This window comes from Callorhinchus milii, unplaced genomic scaffold (genome assembly GCF_018977255.1).
Source record: "Callorhinchus milii isolate IMCB2004 unplaced genomic scaffold, IMCB_Cmil_1.0 Scaffold3, whole genome shotgun sequence".
Classification (NCBI taxonomy): Eukaryota; Metazoa; Chordata; class Chondrichthyes; order Chimaeriformes; family Callorhinchidae; genus Callorhinchus; species Callorhinchus milii.
Genome location: NW_024704744.1, coordinates 26,060,045 through 26,082,068, shown reverse-complemented (window position 1 = coordinate 26,082,068; position 22,024 = coordinate 26,060,045). Strand labels below are relative to the sequence as shown.

The 22,024-nt window shown below is 44.2% G+C and overlaps 1 protein-coding gene across 1 annotated transcript; it reads left to right on the top strand.

Annotated features, from left to right (window-relative positions):
* The first annotated feature begins 2,323 nt into the window (after positions 1-2,323).
* Positions 2,324-18,821, top strand: tdh (L-threonine dehydrogenase). The gene is made up of 9 exons (XM_042333105.1): positions 2,324-2,413; positions 8,884-9,082; positions 9,821-9,863; positions 10,360-10,430; positions 10,510-10,659; positions 11,205-11,377; positions 12,056-12,146; positions 15,375-15,644; positions 17,130-18,821. The coding sequence occupies exons 2-9, from the start codon at positions 8,893-8,895 to the stop codon at positions 17,267-17,269; spliced, it is 1,128 nt and encodes a 375-aa protein (XP_042189039.1). The 5' UTR covers positions 2,324-2,413; positions 8,884-8,892; the 3' UTR covers positions 17,270-18,821.
* The last annotated feature ends 3,203 nt before the right edge of the window (positions 18,822-22,024 follow it).

Below are 22,024 nucleotides of genomic sequence, written 5' to 3'. Positions count from 1 at the left end.
GACATGGCGCTGCCCAGCCCGGGGGCCGCCCAGGAGCAACAGGAAAAGCAGCTAAACGGCTGCCGTCAATGTCTCTCGAGGCAACTTCCAAGATAGCATCTTGTTCCCTGGGCGATCACCAGGTGTAACTGCAGTGTGTGTGTACATACGTAGGTTCTCTCCGACGCACAATGCCACAGCGCCATTTTGACTCGGCGGCCACCAGGTGAAACGGCAGTGAAAAACGCAAAATTGAAAGTAACTCATGAAAGATAGGAGATACCTGAGAACAAATATGCCCATGTCACTCCTAGATACAAGACCTTCCTGATGAGGAATCATGTCTCTTCGTCAATCAGTTATTGAGATCCTTGGAAGTGCAGAAGGACATTGTTGTTTTGTTAGTATAGATATATAGTTGGCCTCAATTCCTTCAGATTTTGGGAACAAAAATTAAGTTGCCACAATCACTTTGCTAAAGCCACATGTGTGGAAACTCACAGAAAATTGGGGTGGGCTTGGCTGAAATTTCTTCCCTCTTCCCAGTATCCTGACTGACCCATTATCTCAACTTGTTCACACGTCATCTTTCTCGACCACATTCTCTCCCCCTCTCCTCCCTATCTGCCCTTTCCTTATGACATTTACAACAATTTCAGATTTTCTGTCTCTTGTGGCATATAGACTAACTAGATTTGCATCCCTCTCCAAGATTGTCTTCAACACTTATCCTTCTTCCTGGATCAGGATTGTCCATCCACCTTTTCTCTGTTTAGCTGAATTTGTACTCCCTCTCAATATCATTTCAATCCAAATACTTTCAGATTAATCAGAATCTAGCCCCGATAAAGCAGCACTGGGTGTGCCTGCTTTTGCAGGCATGTGAAACACTCCCATCCTGTTCACTGTACTGATGTCTGTTCTGATAGTGTGTTTAGCTCTAAATCTGAGGTTTTTTTTTGCATTGACCAACTTCTGCTTGTTCATTTGTGACAATTTGTTTCCTTTCCTGGACCTTCCACTCTCAGTGGTTGATACCTGAAGACCTTCCTCTACGACCGTGCCAACAGTCACCTCTCCCCAGCTCAGCGGCGTGCTCTGCCATTGCCAAGCGCTATGGGACTCTACCCTGTTTGAGGGGCACTATATAAATGCAAGTTGTTGTTGGTTATTTCGCCAATTATTACAATATCAAATTCCCCAGACTATGTTGATTGACACTTTTTTTTCCTGTAAAGTTCTAATTCCATTCCATTTTTCTTGTATTTGTCATACCTTTGTCATATCTGATGACTCCACTCTCTGTATTAGAGCGAACGAATTACCTGCAATTTCCCCATCAAATGTGTCCTCTCACCTGCAAACAAGGAAGTCACATGTGTACCGTCTCTCCTGTCCCTGCCTCTCATCCTACCAAGATCTGGAGGCGAAGAAGTCTCAATTCATGCTCTAACCTACAGTGAGGATTTTATTTTAAGAAAAAAACAGTACAGAGAGCCCTGACTAATTCTTCCTGGATCAGGATCATCCGAGTCCATCCACCATCACTTTTACTTTTCTCTGTTTAGCTGAACTTGTACGGTATTCACTCTCGATGGCATTTAAATCTCAATGCTCTCAGGCGAATCAGCTTGCGGAAGCTTTTCATTTAAAGAAAAGACGGATCGAAAATTGTTTGGATTTCTCAGCCGCGTCCTTCCGTGGAATAATAAATAATCCTTGCATTTGACGTAGCGCCCTATCGCGTCCCCGAGGGCGGCCCAAAGCGATTTACGGAACATATTGCCGAGCGAACGGACGGGTGTTGTCTCGGGGATTTCCAGAAATTCACGGTTATTTCAGTTTAAAAAATCCCAAGTCTTTCCCACCCCCTTTGCACTGATCTCATCGCATTCAAAGCATTCCCAGACACTCCCCACATTACTCAGGTACTTGCAGCCCCTCTCCCCCCACCCCCACTCCCCCCCCTCTCCCCCACTCCCTGTGCAGCACAGCATCTGTCTGGAGCCCCTCATCGACTCAGACCCGCCCTCTCGATTGTGACGTATGTGATTGATGCCGGCACACCTCCGCGTCCGCCAATGAGCGGTTCGGGGCGGGGGGAGGGGGGGGGGCGTTGATGGAATCGACCAATCAGAGCCGCCCCGCACCTCGCTCACCGGAGCAGATGGTATAAATGTGACCGGTGGCGCGGCTGATGCAATCAGTGAGAGAGGAGCGGATACCCCTCACACAGACCCTCACACACGGCCACAGCGGGAGAGGGCGGCACCGGGATTTGGCAGCAACTGTACCGCGAGCAGTCACCCCCTCCCCCCCTCCCCCCCTCCCCCCTCCCCCCCTCCGCCCAGACACAGACACGGGGACGGGGCTGCGGTCACCAGAGCCCCGGGGGCACAGGAGCCGTTTTGGAGGGCGAACTGATCGCTAAGGGGTGAGCGGAGCCGCACACTGCACAGTGACTGGGGGGGTGTGGGGGGAGTGGGGGTGTGGGGGAGTGGGGGTGTGGGTGGGGGGGTTGAGTAGGGGGGTGGGGGTGTGGGGTGGGGGGGTGGGTAGGGGGAGTGTGTGTGGGGGGAGTGTGTGTGGGGGGGGGTGGGTAGGGGTGTGTGTGGGGGGGTTGTGGGTAGGGGGTGTGTGTGTTGGGGTGTGTGTGGGGGGGGGTGGGAAGGGGGTGTGTGTGGGGGGTGTGTGTGTGTGGGGGGTGTGTGTGTGTGGGGGGGTGTGTGTGGGGGGGGGGTGTGTGTGGGGGGGGGGTGTGTGTGGGGGGGGGTGTGTGTGGGGGGGGGTGTGTGTGGGGGGGGGGTGTGTGTGGGGGGGGGTGTGTGTGGGGGGTGTGTGTGTGTGGGGGGTGTGTGTGTGTGTGGGGGGGGTGTGTGTGGGGGGGGGGGTGTGTGTGGGGGGGGGGGTGTGTGTGGGGGGGGGGTGTGTGTGGGGGGGGGGGGTGTGTGGGGGGGGGGTGTGTGTGGGGGGTGTGTGTGTGGGGGGTGTGTGTGTGGGGGGTGGTGTGAGGGGGGTGTGTGGTGTGAGGGGGTGTGTGTGTGTGGGGGGTGGTGTGTGGGGGGTGTGTGTGTGGGGGGTGTGTGTGTGGGGGGTGTGTGTGTGGGGGGGTGTGTGGGGGGGGTGTGGTTGTGGGGGGGGTGTGTGTGTGGGGGGTGTGGGTGGGGGGTGTGGGGGGAGTGGGGTGGGTGTGGGGGGAGTGGGTGTGTGGGGGAGTGGGTGTGTGGGTGGGGGGGGTTGAGTAGGGGGTGTGGGGGTGTGTGGGTGGGGGGGGTGGGTAGGGGGAGTGTGGGGGAGTGTGTGTGTGTGTGGGGGGGGGCTGTGTGGGGTGTGTGTGTGTGTGTGGGGGGGTGTGTGTGTGGGGGGGGGTGTGTGTGTGGGGGGTGTGTGTGTGTGGGGGGTGTGTGTGTGTGGGGGGGGGGCTGTTGTGTGGGGGTGTGTGTGTGGGGGTGTGTGTGGGGGTGTGGGTGTGTGTGTGTGGGTGTGTGTGTGTGGGGGGTGTGGGTGTGTGTGTGGGGTGTGTGTGTGTGTGTGTGTGTGTGGGGAGGGACAGAGTGACTGACTGACTGATTGCACGTTGGGCAATTGGAGCAGTTTCTCTCCCCCTTTGGGGGTTTTTCCTTAAAAAAAACTTGCCCGTTTCTGCTGTTTTTATGGTGACTTGTGAGCACAAGTAAAAGACTTCACACTGGGAGGGAACTGGGAATCGCCCCATCGTCCTGTCACTGCAGTTTTTACATACTGCGGCCACATTTTCTATGAGACTAACCACGTTTTTCCTGGGATGATGATGATGATAATAATCCTTCAAAACACATAATAATTTGTTCACTCAATCCCCAACTGTTTGTGGGACGCTGCTCTGCGCAATTGGCTGTCGCGTTTCGCCCACAAATATATGGTCAATTCGCTTTACACTATATTCTGCGAAGCGCTTTGAGACGTCTGGAAGACATGAAAAGCGCTATATCAAATGCAATGATTATTATTATTATTTTCGAAAGAGTTCACAGGCGACATGTCTGACATCCTGGGAGCTCTGTGACTTTCTGTGAGCGATCGGGCAAGAGAACAGGAGGATGACATTTAAAATGTCTATATTTACGGAGAGTAAAATAGTTTTGTTTCTTTGGCTCGGGATCTTGTGCTGGTAAATGCGGAAATGTGCGGTTTGATGCAATGAGCTGAGCTGCGCAGCTGCCACACGAGTGTAATGCAATCCACGCACAGCCTCGCCTTCCTTTCCTCCAAAACCCGTTTTAAGTTTTATAGGTGGAAGTTTGTGGCTTTTGAAATGTCACTTGCACACGTGGACATCGGTGTTCACGTTTGCGGCTGTGAAAAGCTACAACAACAACAACTTGCACTTGTATAGCGCCCTCCACGCAGGGTAGCGGCTCAGAGCACTTAACAGAGGCGGAGCCTGACTTCGAGGCGGGGGGAGGTGGTACGTGGCCTTAAGCACGGTCAAACGGGAAAGATTTCAGGCGGGACTTGAAAGAGGGGAGAGAGGGGGCAAGGCAGAGAGATTGAGGGAGAGTGTTCCAGAGTTTTGGGGTGCAGTGGCTGAAAGCGCAACCTCTGATAGTGGGGCGGAGGGTGCAAGGGGCGAGCAGGAGCTCATCCCTCGGACCCTCCGAGGGACAAGCTATGCCCTTTTGCTCGCCTATTGAGGTTTGGAGTGTTTTTGAAAGGAACTAGATTGTACTGCAGCGTTATTGTCACACGATTTCTTGTAAAGTAGACACGTGGCTATTCCTGAAATGCTGGAGTGCCACATAGATTTTGTTTTTGAAGATCAGGTTGTTTGGTGAGAAATCAAGGTAGGCTTGGGGACATCAAGGGAGGAAATAATTGTATTTGGGGTTGGGAAAGGAATGACACTAGCTTTTTTTTAAAAAAAAAGTTAATGTCACTTAACTTATATAGGTATTTTGGAGGTGGGTGTACCAGTGTATGGAACATTTGGATAGCTGATATTTATGTACGTAGCTGCTTTGTGAGCCCCAGGTTTTATCTGTGTATGATCTTTTTAATAGTGCTTAGTCTCGCCAAGTACTGCTGGCAATATAACTGGAACCATTACCAGAATTAGTAAGTTTTTTGCCAGGTAACTACACTCATATACAGAACCACTTGATTCTATCTTGGGAAAATAGTTGTTTTCTGGTGGGATGGAATTAGATGGGTTAATTCATCTGACCCAACAAACACATTACATTTGTACAGCACCTTTCACGTCGGGAGCACGTCCCAAAATGTTGGGCAGCCAAGGATGTGCACCTGAGCTGGGGGTTGGGATCGGGGGGTGGAGGACAAGGAGAATAGGGTAGGAGGGCGGCCGAAGGCTCAGTCGAAGAGGAAGGTCTTGAAAGAGGCAAGGGAAGGGGTGAGGTGAAGAGACCCAGTAATTGGAAGTGCAGCAAAGGCACTTTGATCCTGTTATATGTTGCATTGCATCTTTTGTTTGGTCATCTGACACCCATCGCCATGAGTCTCCACACCAGACAGAGTTTTACATATGCATACAACCCACTATTGGAAATGTATCTGTCTGGAATGGAATGCACACCCTCTCCTAATTCTGGAGAATATGAGACACAATTTGTTGAGAGCCAAGGCTCGGAGACACCACAGTTTGTGTTGGGGGTATTGCTGGAGTTTAACCAGCTAAAACCACAGAGCTTGCCAATGTTTGTTTGGCAAGATTCCTGCTGTCTGTACAGCTGGGATCACCCCTGCCTATCAGGGGACCTGATTTGCAGGGTTCACACGAGCCAAAGAGGAAGAACGCTTGCCCCCAGTGACACCAGTATGCCCCTCCGATCCTCATGATGAGCCAGACCGGATGGTCTGTCAGCAGAGCCTTTGAGTGCTGAGTGCAACCGGCTTGTGAACCTGACCACTCAATTCTGGTATTCTGTTGCCAAAGCCCACCATCTTGTCAGTGGTGCCCAGGCCAGGCACTGCATTTATGAATCCGTATTATTTGAATATTAAAAATGTATACAGTCTTTAGGTTAAGAGGAAATCCACTGAAAATTAAATTGATTTGTAAATGGCATCAGCGTACAATAATTGAATTGGGATCTGGGGCTTTTGATGCTTTCTGGCTATAACGGTGGGTTTTTAAATTGGATCAATCCTCTTAATACTTTGACATTTGAGTTGAGCTTTCTTTGTTTTGAGAAACAGAGTTGAAGGTCAAGGCTCATGATGCAGGACATCACTAAGGTTCTTTTTATGTTTTTATATCTTTCAGAGCAACTTTGTAACATTCTAATACCAATAACACATGTGCTTAAACTCATAGATTTGCAACATGTATCCACCCATGTCACAGCCACGACTGTATCTGCTTCCATTGTCACTACCTCAGCACTTTTGGTACTAGGACTTTATCAGGAAGGGGGAGAAAAGGGAAACCTAGTTCTAAGCTGAGTCATCATCGCTTCAAAAAGATGATGAATAATTAATTACTAAGAAGTAATTTAAGGCAATAGTTGAACAATATCATTGTGAACAGCTAATTCTGCAATTTCGATTGGACAGCTTTTATCAGTCAAACACATCTGTTGGGTGTAGAGTGTAGGCAGGCGTGAAGCCTGCAGTGACAGGCGATTGGGCCTGGGCTGCCCTTCTAGCTTTGTGGAACCTGAGAAGAACTTTGCAGACACTGCCTAACGCTGCGTGAGAAATTGTTCAGAGAAATCCTTTGGGTCCGGAGAACTGACTGCTATCTCTTCCAATAAAAGTGAACTATGTACTTATCTCCAACACACGCGTCCTTTTAACTGATCTACATTTGTTTTGTCTTTCAAAGAAAAACTAGTACTTTGTTGCACTTTTGATACATTTTCAGGAAATAGAGCAGAGGTGTCAACCATACAGGTGGTTGCAGGCTGTGGAGTGATATTTGGCACCCAATGACAGCTCATATTATGTGTACAATGTATAACTTTTTTTTATGGGACAGCCCACCAAATGAACAGTGTTAACTTAAACGGCACTTGCTCCCGGTTGAGTTTGACATCCCTGCTGTAGAGGGATAATAAGCCAAGTTTTGTCATTGCAATCCATCTGACAGTGAATTGTAGTTCCTGGTTGCTTTCTATAGCTGCAGCCATGCAGGGAAGTTTGAGCTGTGTTGCTGTTGTTTGGAGACAATAGCAATAGAGGTACAGGAGAGCTGTTTCTGCTGTCCAAGACACTACGCTATATAACGTAAGTTGTTGTAGATATAGCTGTTCTTCTCAATGCAATCAGATTTTTTGAGGGGCGGTGGGGGGTGGGAGAAGTTCTCAGTTGTTTGTGAAGGGTGGGTATGTCACAACACTTTAGCACTTAAATTCAGATTATGAACTCTGATGGGCCTTACTGCATTTCTGTGAGATACTAATAATAAAACGTCTCAAAGCGCTTCACAGAATATACTGTAAAGTGAATTGACTGTATATTTTGTGGGTGAAAAGCGGCAGCCAATTGCGCACAACAGTGTCCCACAAACGATTATGGATTGAGTGAACAAATTATTATTGTTTATTTTTTAAGGGATTATTAACCCCAGAAAAGCGATCCGCCAATCGACTAACAACCAGGTTCCTACTTACTGTTAGGTAAACAGAGGTGTGTGGAGTACGAAACTTGAAAGAGCTGTGACCATCCCACCCTCCGTGGGCCCTCCACTCTGGGAACAGCCTGCCCTGGCCTCTGAATACAGTGAATAGAGAGTGGGTGTGGAATTGATCATTGGGTGAACAGCTCCGCAGATCTCAAAAATCATACTGTACATGAGCACACTGTACGTTCTTTACTGAAGGAGAGGATAAGTTGGAAAACAATCCTTTGGGATCCAGTTGTGTGTCTGCGTGTACTGTTTTCTTGGGTGATTGAAGGTTTGCTGTATTTTTCCCAGAGAATGCTTTTGCTTTGTTAGCCTGGTTTAGTTGCAGCACTCACCTTTGAGTCTAAAGGTTGTGGGTTTCTTCCAGTGTCATGGCCAACAATTTCCAAGATAAATTAGTCATTCACTTCATAGCTGTTTGTGGGACACTGCTATGTACAAATTGGTTGCCAGGTTCACCTACAAATATAGTTATTGCACTTGACAGAAAACTGAAGTACTTTTGATATGCTATACTGCGTGAAGGTGCTAAACAATACAAGTTGTTGTTTAGTTGCAACTGGACCTTCCTGAGCTGCATACAGTACAACACCTGTGATTACTTACACAGCTAACAGGGAGTTGTCACAGTGCGTTCATCAAACATAGTCAAGCAATGCATCATTTTTAGCATTATTGCAAAGTGAACTGTTTTTTAAAGCTATATTGTAAACAGATGTATCTTTTTCCCTCAATCATAATTGTGTTAATAGAAGGCAAATTATTACCAAACAAATTCTGTCCAATTACAGTAAAGCCCCATTATAGGACGGTGATTGGAGTTTATAAAATCTCAGCCAGCCTTATAATCGGCCATAATCAGCAGTCAGCATTGCCATGTGCAAGGAGAAAAGCAGCTGTCTTCTTGTGCTTAAAAAATGGCCAACCTCTGGGTCAATAATTTGCCACTGACTTCACTTCCTTTGGGAATAGATGGATGGATAGCAATGTGAAGCAATTTAAGATGTCTCAACAATGTGATAAGGCGCTATATCAAATGTAAGGATTATTATATTACAACTGGCCAGGAATTTTAACAAAAATTTCAAAACTAATCTTTCTGGTCAAAATTTGGTGCCCATCGGTATGGGATGGGTTGTCAGACCTGATAGGCTTGTATCGATTTTGTATTGCCTATATTAGGGACTCTGAATATTCACTGAATGTATATTTGACTTAATTTGTCAGCTTTCGATAAACAGGTACAATGTGTGTGTAACCCAGTGTCACTTGTTCTCTAGACTTGCAGAATGCCTGTCTTCAGGAGTTTAGCCGGGGCAGCCAAACAGGTCCTGCTGAGCCCGGGCTGCAGTTGTCAGACTCCAGCTCTGACTGTGGCTGTCAGAGCCATGAGCTGGTCACCACGACAAGTAAATACAGACGCCAGCTTCCACTCCGTTTCTTTCGCTGAATCTGATCACCCTCGAGTTCTAATCACTGGTATGTATGCGACCACTAACTAAATTTCGGGTTAAATCTTTTATGCAGCAAATTGGGTGTTGTGGATGAAAATTAAAAATAGCCCACACAATTAGTGTAACATATGTTGCTTTTCAATATAAAACAGCTGTGAAAAACAATGCCTTGATAAACCTGTTTGTGGAATATCTGTTTCAAGATTATGTCAGAAGACTCTTTGCAGTGAACTGTACACTGGGAAATTGTTGCAAACATAGCAGTCTTTAATTATGCCTAGCCAATACAGAACCAACATGATTTTAAAGGTGTCTTCTGCATTGCCTTGGCTAGCCTGCCCTGTAGGTGAGTTATAAATTCAGATGCTTGTCCAGAAAACTTGGCTGATACAGTGAAATTCTAACTCGCCCTGGGATAAGTTGTCAACACCACATGATCCTTCAATTTGTCAATAAAACAGTATTTCCATGTAAAATACCTCTGATAACCTGTCAATGGACAAAGGAAATCCTCCGTTGCAACAAAATATAAAGTGCCCATAACTATACTTAATGATTGGATGGCAAACAAAAATATGATTCTTAACGCTGTTGAAAGAATTTAAGTGTATTTCTCCCCTGCACAATAAAGCCACATTGTGGATACTGCTGGGCAGCATTTGACTCCTGACATTAATACCAAATTGTGATACACAATCTGAAGGATTATTTACTCCTCAAGGTCAAGGCCATGAAAATATTGACATTCTATTCTAATTTTCAGGTGGTTTAGGCCAACTTGGAGTAGGACTTGCAAACTTACTAAGGTATGTAAGCTTTCCACTTTGCATATGATTCATGATGCTGGGTGAAAGGATATGAAAACTGCTGTGTGGAAGTCTGAGATAAGCCTATTGTTCACTTGTGTTCAATAGTGTGTGATAGATAAGTAAAAGCAAAAGTGATGAGTGGCTCTAGACTCCACCATCCAAATGGAATTGCAATGTTAATGTTGGGCAGTCTCTTCAAATAAAAAATGTCTTGAATTTTACAAAGATCTTTTATGTATATAAGGAAGATACCTTCTCCTCAGTTATACTTGCTGGTCTGGATTGTTATAGAGCACAAGGATTCTTGGTTCACCACTAAATAGTGAATCATACTTTTTATTTTCTGGTGATGAAATAAATAAGCAGTTTGTACAGCAGAAACTGGTAGTTTTTTTTGCTATGATTATGTATTCATGTGTCTCATCAGAAAGTTCACAGCAGTTTGAAAATTATCACAGAAATCAAAGAATAAACTCATGCCATTCTTCCACAGGAAACGCTTTGGTAAAAACAATGTAATCCTGTCTGATATCAGGAAACCCCCAGATCAGGTGTTTCATAGTGGTAAGTGCTCAAAATTTGTTGTTTTTAATTCAGTAATTCAATGAATGCAATATATTTATCTAATTTGTCACTTTTTCAGGTCCATTTATCTATGCTGATATCTTGGATTACAAGAACCTGCGTGAGATTATCGTCAATAACCGGATCACATGGCTCATTCATTACAGTGCAGTGTTGAGTGCAGTAGGGGAAGCAAATGTGCCTCTTGCACGTAATATTAATATAACCGGTAAGTTTGCAGTTGGAATTAAACAAAGTTGTTCCCTTTGGAGCTGAAACAATTTTCCATTTTGGGGGGAGAATCTAAAACATTGTGCCACAATAACGTGCATACGTGCTTATTAAATGAATAATGACTTTGGTTCAAATTTTCTTTTAATTTTATTGATTGAATGAATATCGAAGTATCTCCATTGGAAGTAATCCATTGTGGAGTCCTGTAGCTCAGTGGTTAGAGCACTCGCTTTGCAAGCGAGAGACCTGAGTTCAATTCCAGGCAGAGGGCGAAACCTTGGGCAAGTTTCCTTACTCCACACAGAGCCTAATAATAATCCCTCCAAAACCAAAAACAATAATAAAATTGGCATTTTCAATCTACGACTGTTTGTGGGACATTGCTGTGCGCAATTGGCTGCCGCGTTCGCCCACAAATTTACAGTCAATTCACTTTACAGTGTGTTCTGTGAAGCGCTTTGGGACGTCCTTCCGACGTGAAAAGCGCTATATCAAATGCAAGGATTATTATTATTATTATTGTTTTTGTTCCAATTGCAGGTCTGCACAATATCTTGGATATTGCTGCTGAGCACAACCTTCGTTTATTTGTTCCCAGCACGATTGGTGCTTTTGGACCAACTTCACCCAGGAACCCAACTCCTGATCTCTGTGTGCAGAGACCACGGACGATCTATGGGGTTTCCAAGGTGCACGCTGAGCTAATGGGCGAGGTAAATGGATCTCTACGTAATATAATATATACACACAAAAAAACCACCTGTATCATTGCATTTTGCTGGGATGAAGACTGGCAACTTAATATCGCCTTCACAATATTTGTAACTTAACTCAATGAAGGCTTCACCCCAGTGGAACTTCCACCCCACCAGTACTCAAAGTTGGTTACAATATATTTAAAAGGGGCTAATTTAAAAGGATGGAAGTCTGCTGATAAAGGAGATTCTATATCTCACCATAAAGATAGGACAACAATATAGGAACCTTGAATTAGGGGATTGCTTGGAGGTGGGAGAATTATGATGAGCAGAGATTGTATGACTTGAGTTCAAATGCAATAAATGAATAATCTTTAAATTTGTGTTCCTCTTTGGGGGGGAGAGGGGAAGCTACAATTTTTGGACATAATATGTCTCAGATGTGAGATTGATCAGAGTATGTTGTAGATTGTTAATAGATCTAATCAAATGTTAATAATTGATCATTGTTGGATGTAGTAAAAGTTCCAATTACCTTGGCTTTCAGCCCCCTCCCCATCAGTTAGTTAACTGTTTGCTAACAAAATATACTCACTTCACTTTAAATCTTGCGAAGCACTTTTGAGTTCTCCTAATTTAAGACTATCAAGCGCAATGATTGTTTTAAAATATCACTATCGTCGTTATCCACAGTATTACCATCAAAAGTATGACTTGGACTTTCGATGCCTAAGGTATCCTGGCATCATTTCTGCAGATACCCTGCCTGGTGGTGGCACAACAGGTATGTTGTATCTGAATATTATATTTTTTTGCATTTACATGTAGTCGTTTTTCCCCTTTGGTTTCTGAGTTACTACATTAGGGTTTAATAGTCTTTTGTCATGCCCCAATTTGAGGGAATCATACTTTAGGTACTCTGATCAGGTGAAAAGAGATTTACAGTACATTGGAATATTTGCTTTGACATCACTGAATTAATGCACTGCATGGTGTAGCGATGAGCCAAGTACACCAGAAAATCCCAAGTTTGATGCCAGTCTATGTTGAGTTGCTGATTTCAGCAGAGGAGCTATATTCGGGTTCCTATGTCTTGTCTCTATTTCATGACCCTAATGGACAGTCTGGTTAGGGTTAGTTCCAATTACCTTGGCTTTCAGCCCCCTCCCCATCAGTTAGTTAACTGTTTGCTAACAAAATATACTCACTTCACTTTAAATCTTGCGAAGCACTTTTGAGTTCTCCTAATTTAAGACTATCAAGCGCAATGATTGTTTTAAAATATCACTATCGTTGTTATCCACAGTATTACCATCAAAAGTATGACTTGGACTTTCGATGCCTAAGGTATCCTGGCATCATTTCTGCAGATACCCTGCCTTTATCTGCAGGAGGAAGCTTGGCTGAGATCTCATCCTTCCCCTGTAGTCAAGTAACTTGTCATCAACACACTGTCCAGGCTCACAAATGAAGAATAGCAAGACTGAGGCCCTCCGGATTGGCTCGTGCCAGCGTCTCTGCACCTCAGGCTCTGGCAGCATCAACCTCCATGGTTGCACACTACAACTCACCAAGCCAGTCAGGAACCCAGGTGTCTTGTTCGATCCTCAGATGTCTTTTCTTCCCCACATCCAAGCCATGACCCACTCTGCCTTCCCTCACCTCCGTAACATCGCCCAACTTCTCCACTACCTCACCCCTCAGGCTGCTGAAACTCTTGTTCATTCCTTCATCACCTCCAGGCTCGACTATGCAAACGCCCTGCTTGTCGGCCTCCCAACTCTTCCCTCCGCAGGCTGCAGATAATCCAGAACTCTGCAGTCCGTGTCCTCTCCTGCACCAAACTCCATGACCCCATCTCCCTCATTGTCACCCGACTCCACTGGCTCCCTATTCTTCAGAGGATCCAGTTCAAGATCCTGGTCCTCACCTACAAAGCACTACATGGCCTCGTCCCACCTAACCTCTGCGACCTAACCTCCTACCAACCCGCCTGCTCCCTCTGCTCAGCTGGCTCCGGCCTGCTCCATGGCGGGAGAGCCTTCAGCCACTCTGCTCCCAACCTCTGGAATTCTATCCCCCAGTCACTCTGCCTGACCATCTCCTTAGCCTCCTTCAAGTCTCACCTCAAGACCCTCCTCTTCGACCATGCCATCGATCACCCCCCTCCCTTCTCCCTCCCTGACTCCAGCTCGGGTCTGAAATGCTGTACACTGTCCAGCACCTTGGGACATCCTCCCGACATGAAAGGCGCTATACAAATGTAATGTTGTTGTTGTTGTTGTAGCTCACTTGGGTGGGGAGCACAAAGGTTTGAAGTATAAAACAGCATAAATATACAGGAGATAAGATTTCAGTAAATTTTGAAAAGCTAGCCAATTTCTCCAATTACACGCTGATTCAGCACAGAGTACTAATAAACCTACAGCTCTACTGTAATTGAGAGGCAATGAGAGACTGCAAGGCTGAGTATGTGGCTAACTTATTTTCAGAAGCAGTTAATATCATGTCTCACAAAGCCTCATATTTTCTGGTGAAGCTTCCTTCTGTTATGCACTTAAATACAGGTTTTAAAATTTGACGTTAGCAAAATTGACCTCATCAATATGAATACTATTCCCAACAAGTACAAGCATCTATAAGATTTGTATTGGATTGTATACAGATTTATAGTCAAGGACTCTTGGAGGAGATCTAAACAGATTTATGTCACAGGTATTTTTGTTTAGTTTAAAATTCTTATAAAAATGTGTCTACCACTAACTCAACTTGGCTCTGTCTTGTTGTGCAAGCTTTCAGTTTGACTTCACTCTGTCTGCTGTGCAACTTAAAGCAAAGTGGCCCCATTAGGAAACTCAGTATGTGGGATAGAATGCATTTCAGTTGCCGCCTAATTGAGTCAAAACATCCAAATTGAGCTTAATTTCAAAAAAACGTTTCCTTAACTGGGACGCTACTGCAACATCTTGTATTTGAAACTCCATCCTACAGTCCCATCACCTCGCTACCTCCCTTGACTCCTTCAAAGCTTGTCTCAAGACCCTCCTCTTCGACCGTGCCTTCGGTTACCCTCCTACTCCTACATTCTCTGCCCTTCATCTCTCCTGATACCAACCCCCTACTCAGTTCCAAATCCCTAATTGTCCAGTACCTTGGGACATCCTCCCGACGTGAAAGGAGTTGTACAAATGTAATTTGTTGTTGGTTTTTTGGAAATGAAATTGACGAGTGATAAAATTCAACTAGAGAATTTTTGAATGAAGACCACCTCTTCAGGGCATGTTTGCAGGTGGTTTCCCTCCATGGTCTTTTCCCACTCCACCTCTGGGATCTCCTTAAACCCTACCGCTTCCTCCGCTCAGCAGGCACCGGTCTCCTTCATATCTCCTGCCCCACCATTGGCAGTCGGGCTTTCGGTATATCTCCCCCGCTCACTAGAGCTCCATCCTGAAGTCCCTCTGACTCGACCCATCCCTCACCTTCTTTGAGGTCTGCCTCAAGACCTTTTCCTCTTGACTGTATTTTGGACCATCATTCCCCAGCCCCTTGACCCCAGCTCCAGCTTGGGTACCATCCAAAAATGTCAAGTACTTTTGAATATCCACCCAATGTGAAAGGCGCTATATAATCCAGGAAAAAGGAAATTAAGCCTAGCTTCTGGTTGTGTGGATGACATTCCCAGCTTTCCAAGAGGGATTATTGTGTATTGTGGACTGGTTCAGCTAAATTTTTTTGGTGAAGTTTCTTAAACTGAAACATGAAGGTAATCATTTAAATTGATCCTGTGACCAACTCGTTCCCTCCCTTCTTTCAAGATGCATCTTAAAATGTACTTCTGAACCCGCTATCAGTTATGTTTCCCCTCTCTACCCCCCTCAGCCCACTCTTACCGTTAAGATTGGATGCCATCCAGCTCTCTGAATGCATTTTGGAATATCCTTCCAATATGAAAAACCCTTTACAAATGTAAACTACTGTTCATTGATGACATGATTGCTTTGTTTGTCTACAGACTATGCAGTCCAAATTTTCCACGATGCTGTCAAGACCGGGAAGTTTGAGTGTTACCTGGAACCCAAAACAAAGCTTCCCATGATGTACATACAAGACTGTTTGCGTGCAACACTGGAAATCCTCGAAGCACCAGCAGAGCAGCTCACAATGAGAACTTACAATATCAGTGCGATGAGCTTCACTCCTGAGGAGCTAGTGACTGAAGTCCGAAAGAACCTGACAGACCTTAAAATCACTTACAAGGTTGATAAAGTACGGCAGGAAATTGGTAAGTGTGGGAGGGGTGTTCATTTGGTTTAGCTATTATAATAGTTGGGTGTAATTTCTTAAAGGAAAACAAAACTTGGCTTTAATTTGCTTAGGTGGGTGTCTGATACATTTGGAAAACCATGACCAAGGTTAAGGGAATCCAAGCCAGATTGAAAGTTCTACGAATGCCACCTACACCTGGACATTTTTGTATCTGGACTCATCTTGCTTACCTAATTCCAGAGGCACAATTTAGCAATAACCAGGGCTTTGAGACCTAGAGTGTGCATTGGGGGGGAACTACTCGAATTTAACCAGATAAAACTGCAAAACTTCCCATTGATAACACTGTTTTGCAAGCCTTCCTGCTGCTTGTCCAGCTAGGACCGCCCAACCCTTTAGGGCTTTGACTTGCTGGGTTACCAGGGATTAGTGGAAAGAATCCCTGCTCCCAGTACCTGGTTTGTTCTTTGAAATCCTGACGCTGAGCCAGGCTGGCTGGGCTGTTATCAGCAGTGCCCTAGAATACAGCGAACTCGCCTGGGTTAGGAACCAAACTACTGAGACCACCACAGAGAAGTTACTTGATTCTGACATTCTCTTACCAAATGTGTAATGTTGGAGCCAGTTCAGTTCCAAGGAGATCTAGCATTTCTCTCCTCCCCCGAGGTTTTTTAAATAAAGGCCGAAAATATAAACATCTTATAGTCAAAAGTAAATACCAAACTTGAATATTCAATTCTATTCCCTGTGTCAATACTATACAATAGGCCTATGTCAATACTATACACCAACAAACAGTAAATTCAGTTGGGTCCAATGTTTCACCAACTAGTGGAAGAGCGATGTCTGACTGTCAGGTTATGAGATTGCCGCCGCTTGTTGCATGCACAGAAAGTGCTGCTAATGTCACTTCCTCCAGAGTGAGAAGAAGTGCTGTTAACATCATTTCCTCCACACTATGAAGGGAAGTGCTGTTCATATCACTTTCTCCATACTATGATGAGAAGTGTTAACATCACTTCCTGTACACATAGGGGAAGTGCTGCTTACAGCACTTCTTCTACAGTATGAGCAGGAAGTCCTGCTCTTGCAGGAAAGTGTCACTAATGGTACAAACAAGTAGGAAGTGAGGTCAGTGGTGACCTAATAATCTTCAAGTCAGCCATTTTCTAGCACTGGAAAGATGTTGGTTGTGTGTTTCTACTTAGCTAAGGTCCAATGTAAACCCATACTATAAACGGGGCAGTGCTCTGTCATAGGGCATGATATCCAGTTTCCATAGTACTTGGAATATTTATATATTAAATTATTCTAATTTAAATTGGTGAATATGTATGCATTCTACCTTTGCACAACGGATAGCTGTCTGAATACTAAAATTACTTTTCTGATGTTGTCAATTTTTCAATGCATTTCCTGATGGAACTGATGAAATTACTGATAACTTGGCTTTCCGAAGCTGCATTTGCACTAGTGTTGATGCTTGCTCTTTGTCCTTTAGCTGACAGCTGGCCTATGGAGTTTGATGACAGCAATGCTCGCAGAGACTGGAACTGGAAGCACGAGTATGATCTTCCAGAGCTGGTGTTCACAATGCTGAATTTTATTACAAACGACCAGGAGATGTTGCGAGCAAACTGACTGAGCAAGAAAGGTTTGAAGGACCAGAAACAATAGAGGAGTCACTGTACATAAGTATATGATGGAAAGCGTAACTCAATTTATGTAAATAGTTTTCTTTTCAGTACTTGAACTAGACAGACTTCCAGACTGCTGGAACTTGATGTTCTTCTCATGCGAAGATGAGAATTTTTGAACTTTCTTGCTATTTTTTGGTAAACTGGTGTGAAGAACAGTAACACAAAATCCATTGACTCAGTGGCTGAAGAAATCTGACTTTGTTAATCATTCCTGGCACCAAAGGGCTTTCAACCTTACTGTAACTGTAAAGATTCATAATGGGAAATGTTTCAAAACTTCTATGGACACTGCAGTGTGTACCAGTGACTTTTTTCCCACTGGATGGGGATTAAACAGGGCGAAGAATGTTGCATTCATTTTAAAATTAAATTGCAATCTTCCACCAGCTGACAATAAGCAAAAAATATTTCTTCAAAGTGTAACCTATATCTCAAAGTGATTTGCACAATAGCATTTTTACTCTTTGGCCTTTGAATAATGTATAAACGTCTTTTGCTAAATGTAGTTGGATGAATAAAAATTGTAGTTTGCTTAATTACAATTTTTCCTTTTGAAGGTTTTTTTTAGAAAAAAGACCCAACTGACCTCATTGACAATTTCCAAAATGTTGGGATCTGCGAGTGTATGCTGAATTTGATGCTTGACTTTTTGTAGAAAGTAATAATGTAATAAATAATTCCCATTTCATTGCCTCCAAGATCAAATGGAGTTGAAGGGTAGAATCTAACAAAAACAGAGAGAGCTAGAAAGGAAAGTGAGTCATCGTTTTGGATCCACGACCCTTCGTCAGAACTTAGAATCTCTAGGTTGAAATAACTGACGCAAGTTTGGGGAAAGAACAGATAAATGTTAATGAAAGGATTTCTCTTAAAAGAGCCAGCACAGACACAGTGGACAGTCTGTGTTGTAAATTACTATTGTTCATTGATAATTGACTTTCAAATTCAAATGCCACCTGCAGTACAATTCCAGATGTAGGTATATTAGCAGCTACCCGAATCTTACACTGTGTCAAGGGTCCTCTGTCTTTGTGTTAAACCTTCTCTTCTGCTGAAGATTTAATGGCATTTTTACTTCCGTAAAATGTATTGGCATGAATGTGCAAATCCTAGAATTTAGAAAAAAGCTGGCTACTAGTGTAGTGACTGAAATTTTTTTTTTAAAAAAACAAAAAAGCAGCTCCAATACTTTTTTTTTTGCACTTGACACAATCTGCAGGTTGTCTATATATTTTTTAGTCCTAGCCATTTTTTAAATATGTATGTAAGTTTTCATTGGATCAATCCATAAACCTTGGTTGTCTTAGTTTGGGCTGCTTGTTGCTATAAAACCATTACACGGAGAAATTATTGCAGTGTGTTTGAATCAATTCGGACATCCAAAGTTCATTGTTATTCATTTTGAATTGAATGTTAAGTGAAGAAACCATTTTTCTGTATATGAGCAAGAAAACAAAAGGCCACTATTAAATAGGTATTGTCAAAAAAAAAAATGTTCTTGTTATTTTTTCTTTACCTAGCCCTCTTGCCCTCCTTTCCCAACCCCCAATACAGGTTGCACCATTATATGGGCAGAATGTTGAATTATTCAGGTTAAGGTTTTGTCAGACACCCAGCTGACCAAAAATAAATACAGGTTTAATCATCTGATTGGAAGACGGGATCATGCTCTACAATAACCTTGTTGCACGGAGAATTTCCCAATGAATTATTTGGGCAGAATGTTTGTTTTCTGCATTGTCAACTTAATGTATTACAATATTCAGGTTAAGTCTGGCTCAGCAGGAGACAGAAGGATCATAACCGTGTTGCATGGGGAATTTCCCAATGAGGGTAACTTTTTGTTTTTTTTAAATAAACAAAGCTCAACATTGGCACAGTTGTACCTTCTTGTGGTTTGGTATTGTTCAGTGGGACTAGCAGAGAACTGAGATGCAAACGGTGCAGTGAAAGAGTTGAGGTGTGTATCCAGATTCACAGGTTAATCTCGTTGGTGATTTTGCCGTGATTTATATCAAGGAAGGAGATAATTCAGCCCTCCATTACAGAAAAAAGTTGCCTTTTTGCTAAAGTTTTTTGAGTACTGGAAGAGGTCTGAGCACTGCAAAAAAAGTATAATAATAATACTTGCATTTGATATAGCGGCTTATCATGTAGTTGAGACGACTCAAAGCGCTTCACAGAATATGTTGTAAAGCAGATTGACTGTATTTGTGAGCAAAAGACGGCAGCCAATGGTGCACGGCAGCACCCCATAAACAAACGTGGATTTAATTTTTCTTTTCAAGAGATTATTACTGGGTAAATCGATCTGCCAATTGACTAACAAGTGGGTTCCTACTTACTGCTAGGTAAACCGAGAATCAACCCTGAGTCTTCTTGCTTGCGAGACGAGCGCGCTAACCACACCACAAGTTGTTGGAATGTGACTCAGTCTTTCACATAATGTTCTTCACCCATCATTTACTTCACAAAATTTGCAATTATCAAGATGTAGCCTTTTTGTAAAGTACGAACTGTCCTTGACTGGGCATCAATTGTCGAGGCCGAGGAAACTCCCCCACTCAAATACACAGCTGCTACTGAAGCTCTACACCTCCAATTAGTGGAAGCTGAGTTGTGGCAGGAGGATGGTGGTGTAGGGTTTATACTGGAACACAAGAATAACTCCAATGTCGACACAAAAGGGTTATAATCACAATTTATTAATCGGATTGTCAAATAACAGAAGAATATTGGTCAATATCTAATATCTATTTGAAAAAAACAGAAATCAAGTATACCTTTTTTCTGGGAGAGTTTTGGCAGTCTTTTGGGCGAGCTCTGTTTAAAAGACACGCTCTAAAGGTTTTGGGAGTAAATTTCCTTTTCCAACCCCAAAATCTGGGCACATGATTATTGCATGCAGAGGTGGAGGGGGAAGTTAGGTCATCCAACCATACTTCAGAACTAGTTTTGGTCAATCACAGTTCAAAGGTTTTTTGTCCAACTACACAGTGGAGGGCATAAGTGACCAGTGTAAGTTATTTACTAATGAGCAGAGTTCAAAAGATAAAATGAACAATGCATCACCATAATAGACACTGTAACCTCACTAAGCCAGTCAGGAACCTGGGTGTCTTGTTTGACCCTGAACTGTCCTTTCTCCCCCACATCCACGCCATGACCGGCACTGCCTACTACCACCTCCACAACATTGCCAGACTCCGCCACTGCCTCACCCCTCAGGCTGCTGAAACCCTCACCCACACATTCATCACCTCAAGGCTTGATTACGGGCATTCCCTCCTCATCGGCCTTCCCAACTCTTCCCTTCACAAGCTGCAGATCATCCAAAACTCTGCAGCTCGTGTACTCTCACGCACCAGGCTCGTGACCCCATCACTCCCACCCTCACCCTCACCCGACTTCATTGGCTCCCCATCCCCCAGAGGATCGAGTTCAAGATCCTCGTCCTCATCTTTAAGGCCATCCATGGCCTTGCCCCCTCCTACCCTTCTGACCTGCTGACTCCCTACCAACCTGCCCACTCCCTCCACTCATCAGACTCTGGCCTGCTCCATGTCTCCCACCCTACCATCAGTGGCCAGGCTTTCAGCCTCTCTGCCCCCATACTCTGGAACTCCATCGCACGGTCCCTTCGCCTCACTTCCTCCCTTGCATCCTTCAAGGCCGGTGTCAAGACCCTTCTCTTCGACCGTGCCTTTGGTCTCCCTCCCACCTCTCTGCCTTCCCTCACACCTACCTCCCCCATGCTCGGGCCCCAACATCTGACTGTTCAGCGCTTTGGGACATCCTCCCGATGTGAAAGGTGCTCTATAAATGTAATTTTGTTGTTGTTGTTGTAAGGCCATAAAACACTCTAGGATGCCGCAACATCCTTATATGTTTCTTGGTCATAAACAAAATACTCTTAACGGGTCAGGAGATAACATTTGGTCAGAGACATTCTGACACCCTTGTCCTAATTTGCCAGGCCCTAACACATTTTGAGATGAGAGCTACTAAATCACATATCAAACTAACAAACTATCAATCAACAGTGGCAGCTAGTTCATCCTCTTAGATATCCAGATATGCTGTTGATTCAGTGATAGTCTTTGACCATTAATGATTTTAACTCTTTCCTTACAATCCTTGCAGTGTCAAACTGCTCACGCATTTCATCAGTAAGCTCACAGGAGTTTCTGGTACCCACCCTCCACCTCACAAGGGCTCAAACGCACACTTGTCAGGTGTCAAATGATCAACTAGTGAGTGAGCATTCTATTCCAACAATCTCTCTCTGGGATTTCCATGTGTAGGTGGGATACATGGAATTCTCAGCTTGGTTTGGCTCGTGAAGCATGTCAATGGGTTTAATGTGTCAGACATCTAGCTGACAAAAAAAGGTTGAATCAAAACCATTTTAATATTAACATCTTAGCATTAACAAATGCTTATTGAAACAATTTCCAAGCCTGAGGGGTTAATTTTTCATGTGTTGCCAAAATGCACACATGAAGGAGAAGGAAATATGGGGTTAGGGGATGATGTTAGCTCATATGGAGCACAAACTCCTGCATGTACTTCATTTAAAAAGCAACTTAATGTGATCTGAGGATGGTAGGGTGGGTGTTCTGGAAGGATGAGATCAGATGGGCTGAAGGGCCATCCAAACCAATCTGTGTGGTACAGACTAAGCAGAAAAGCTGTG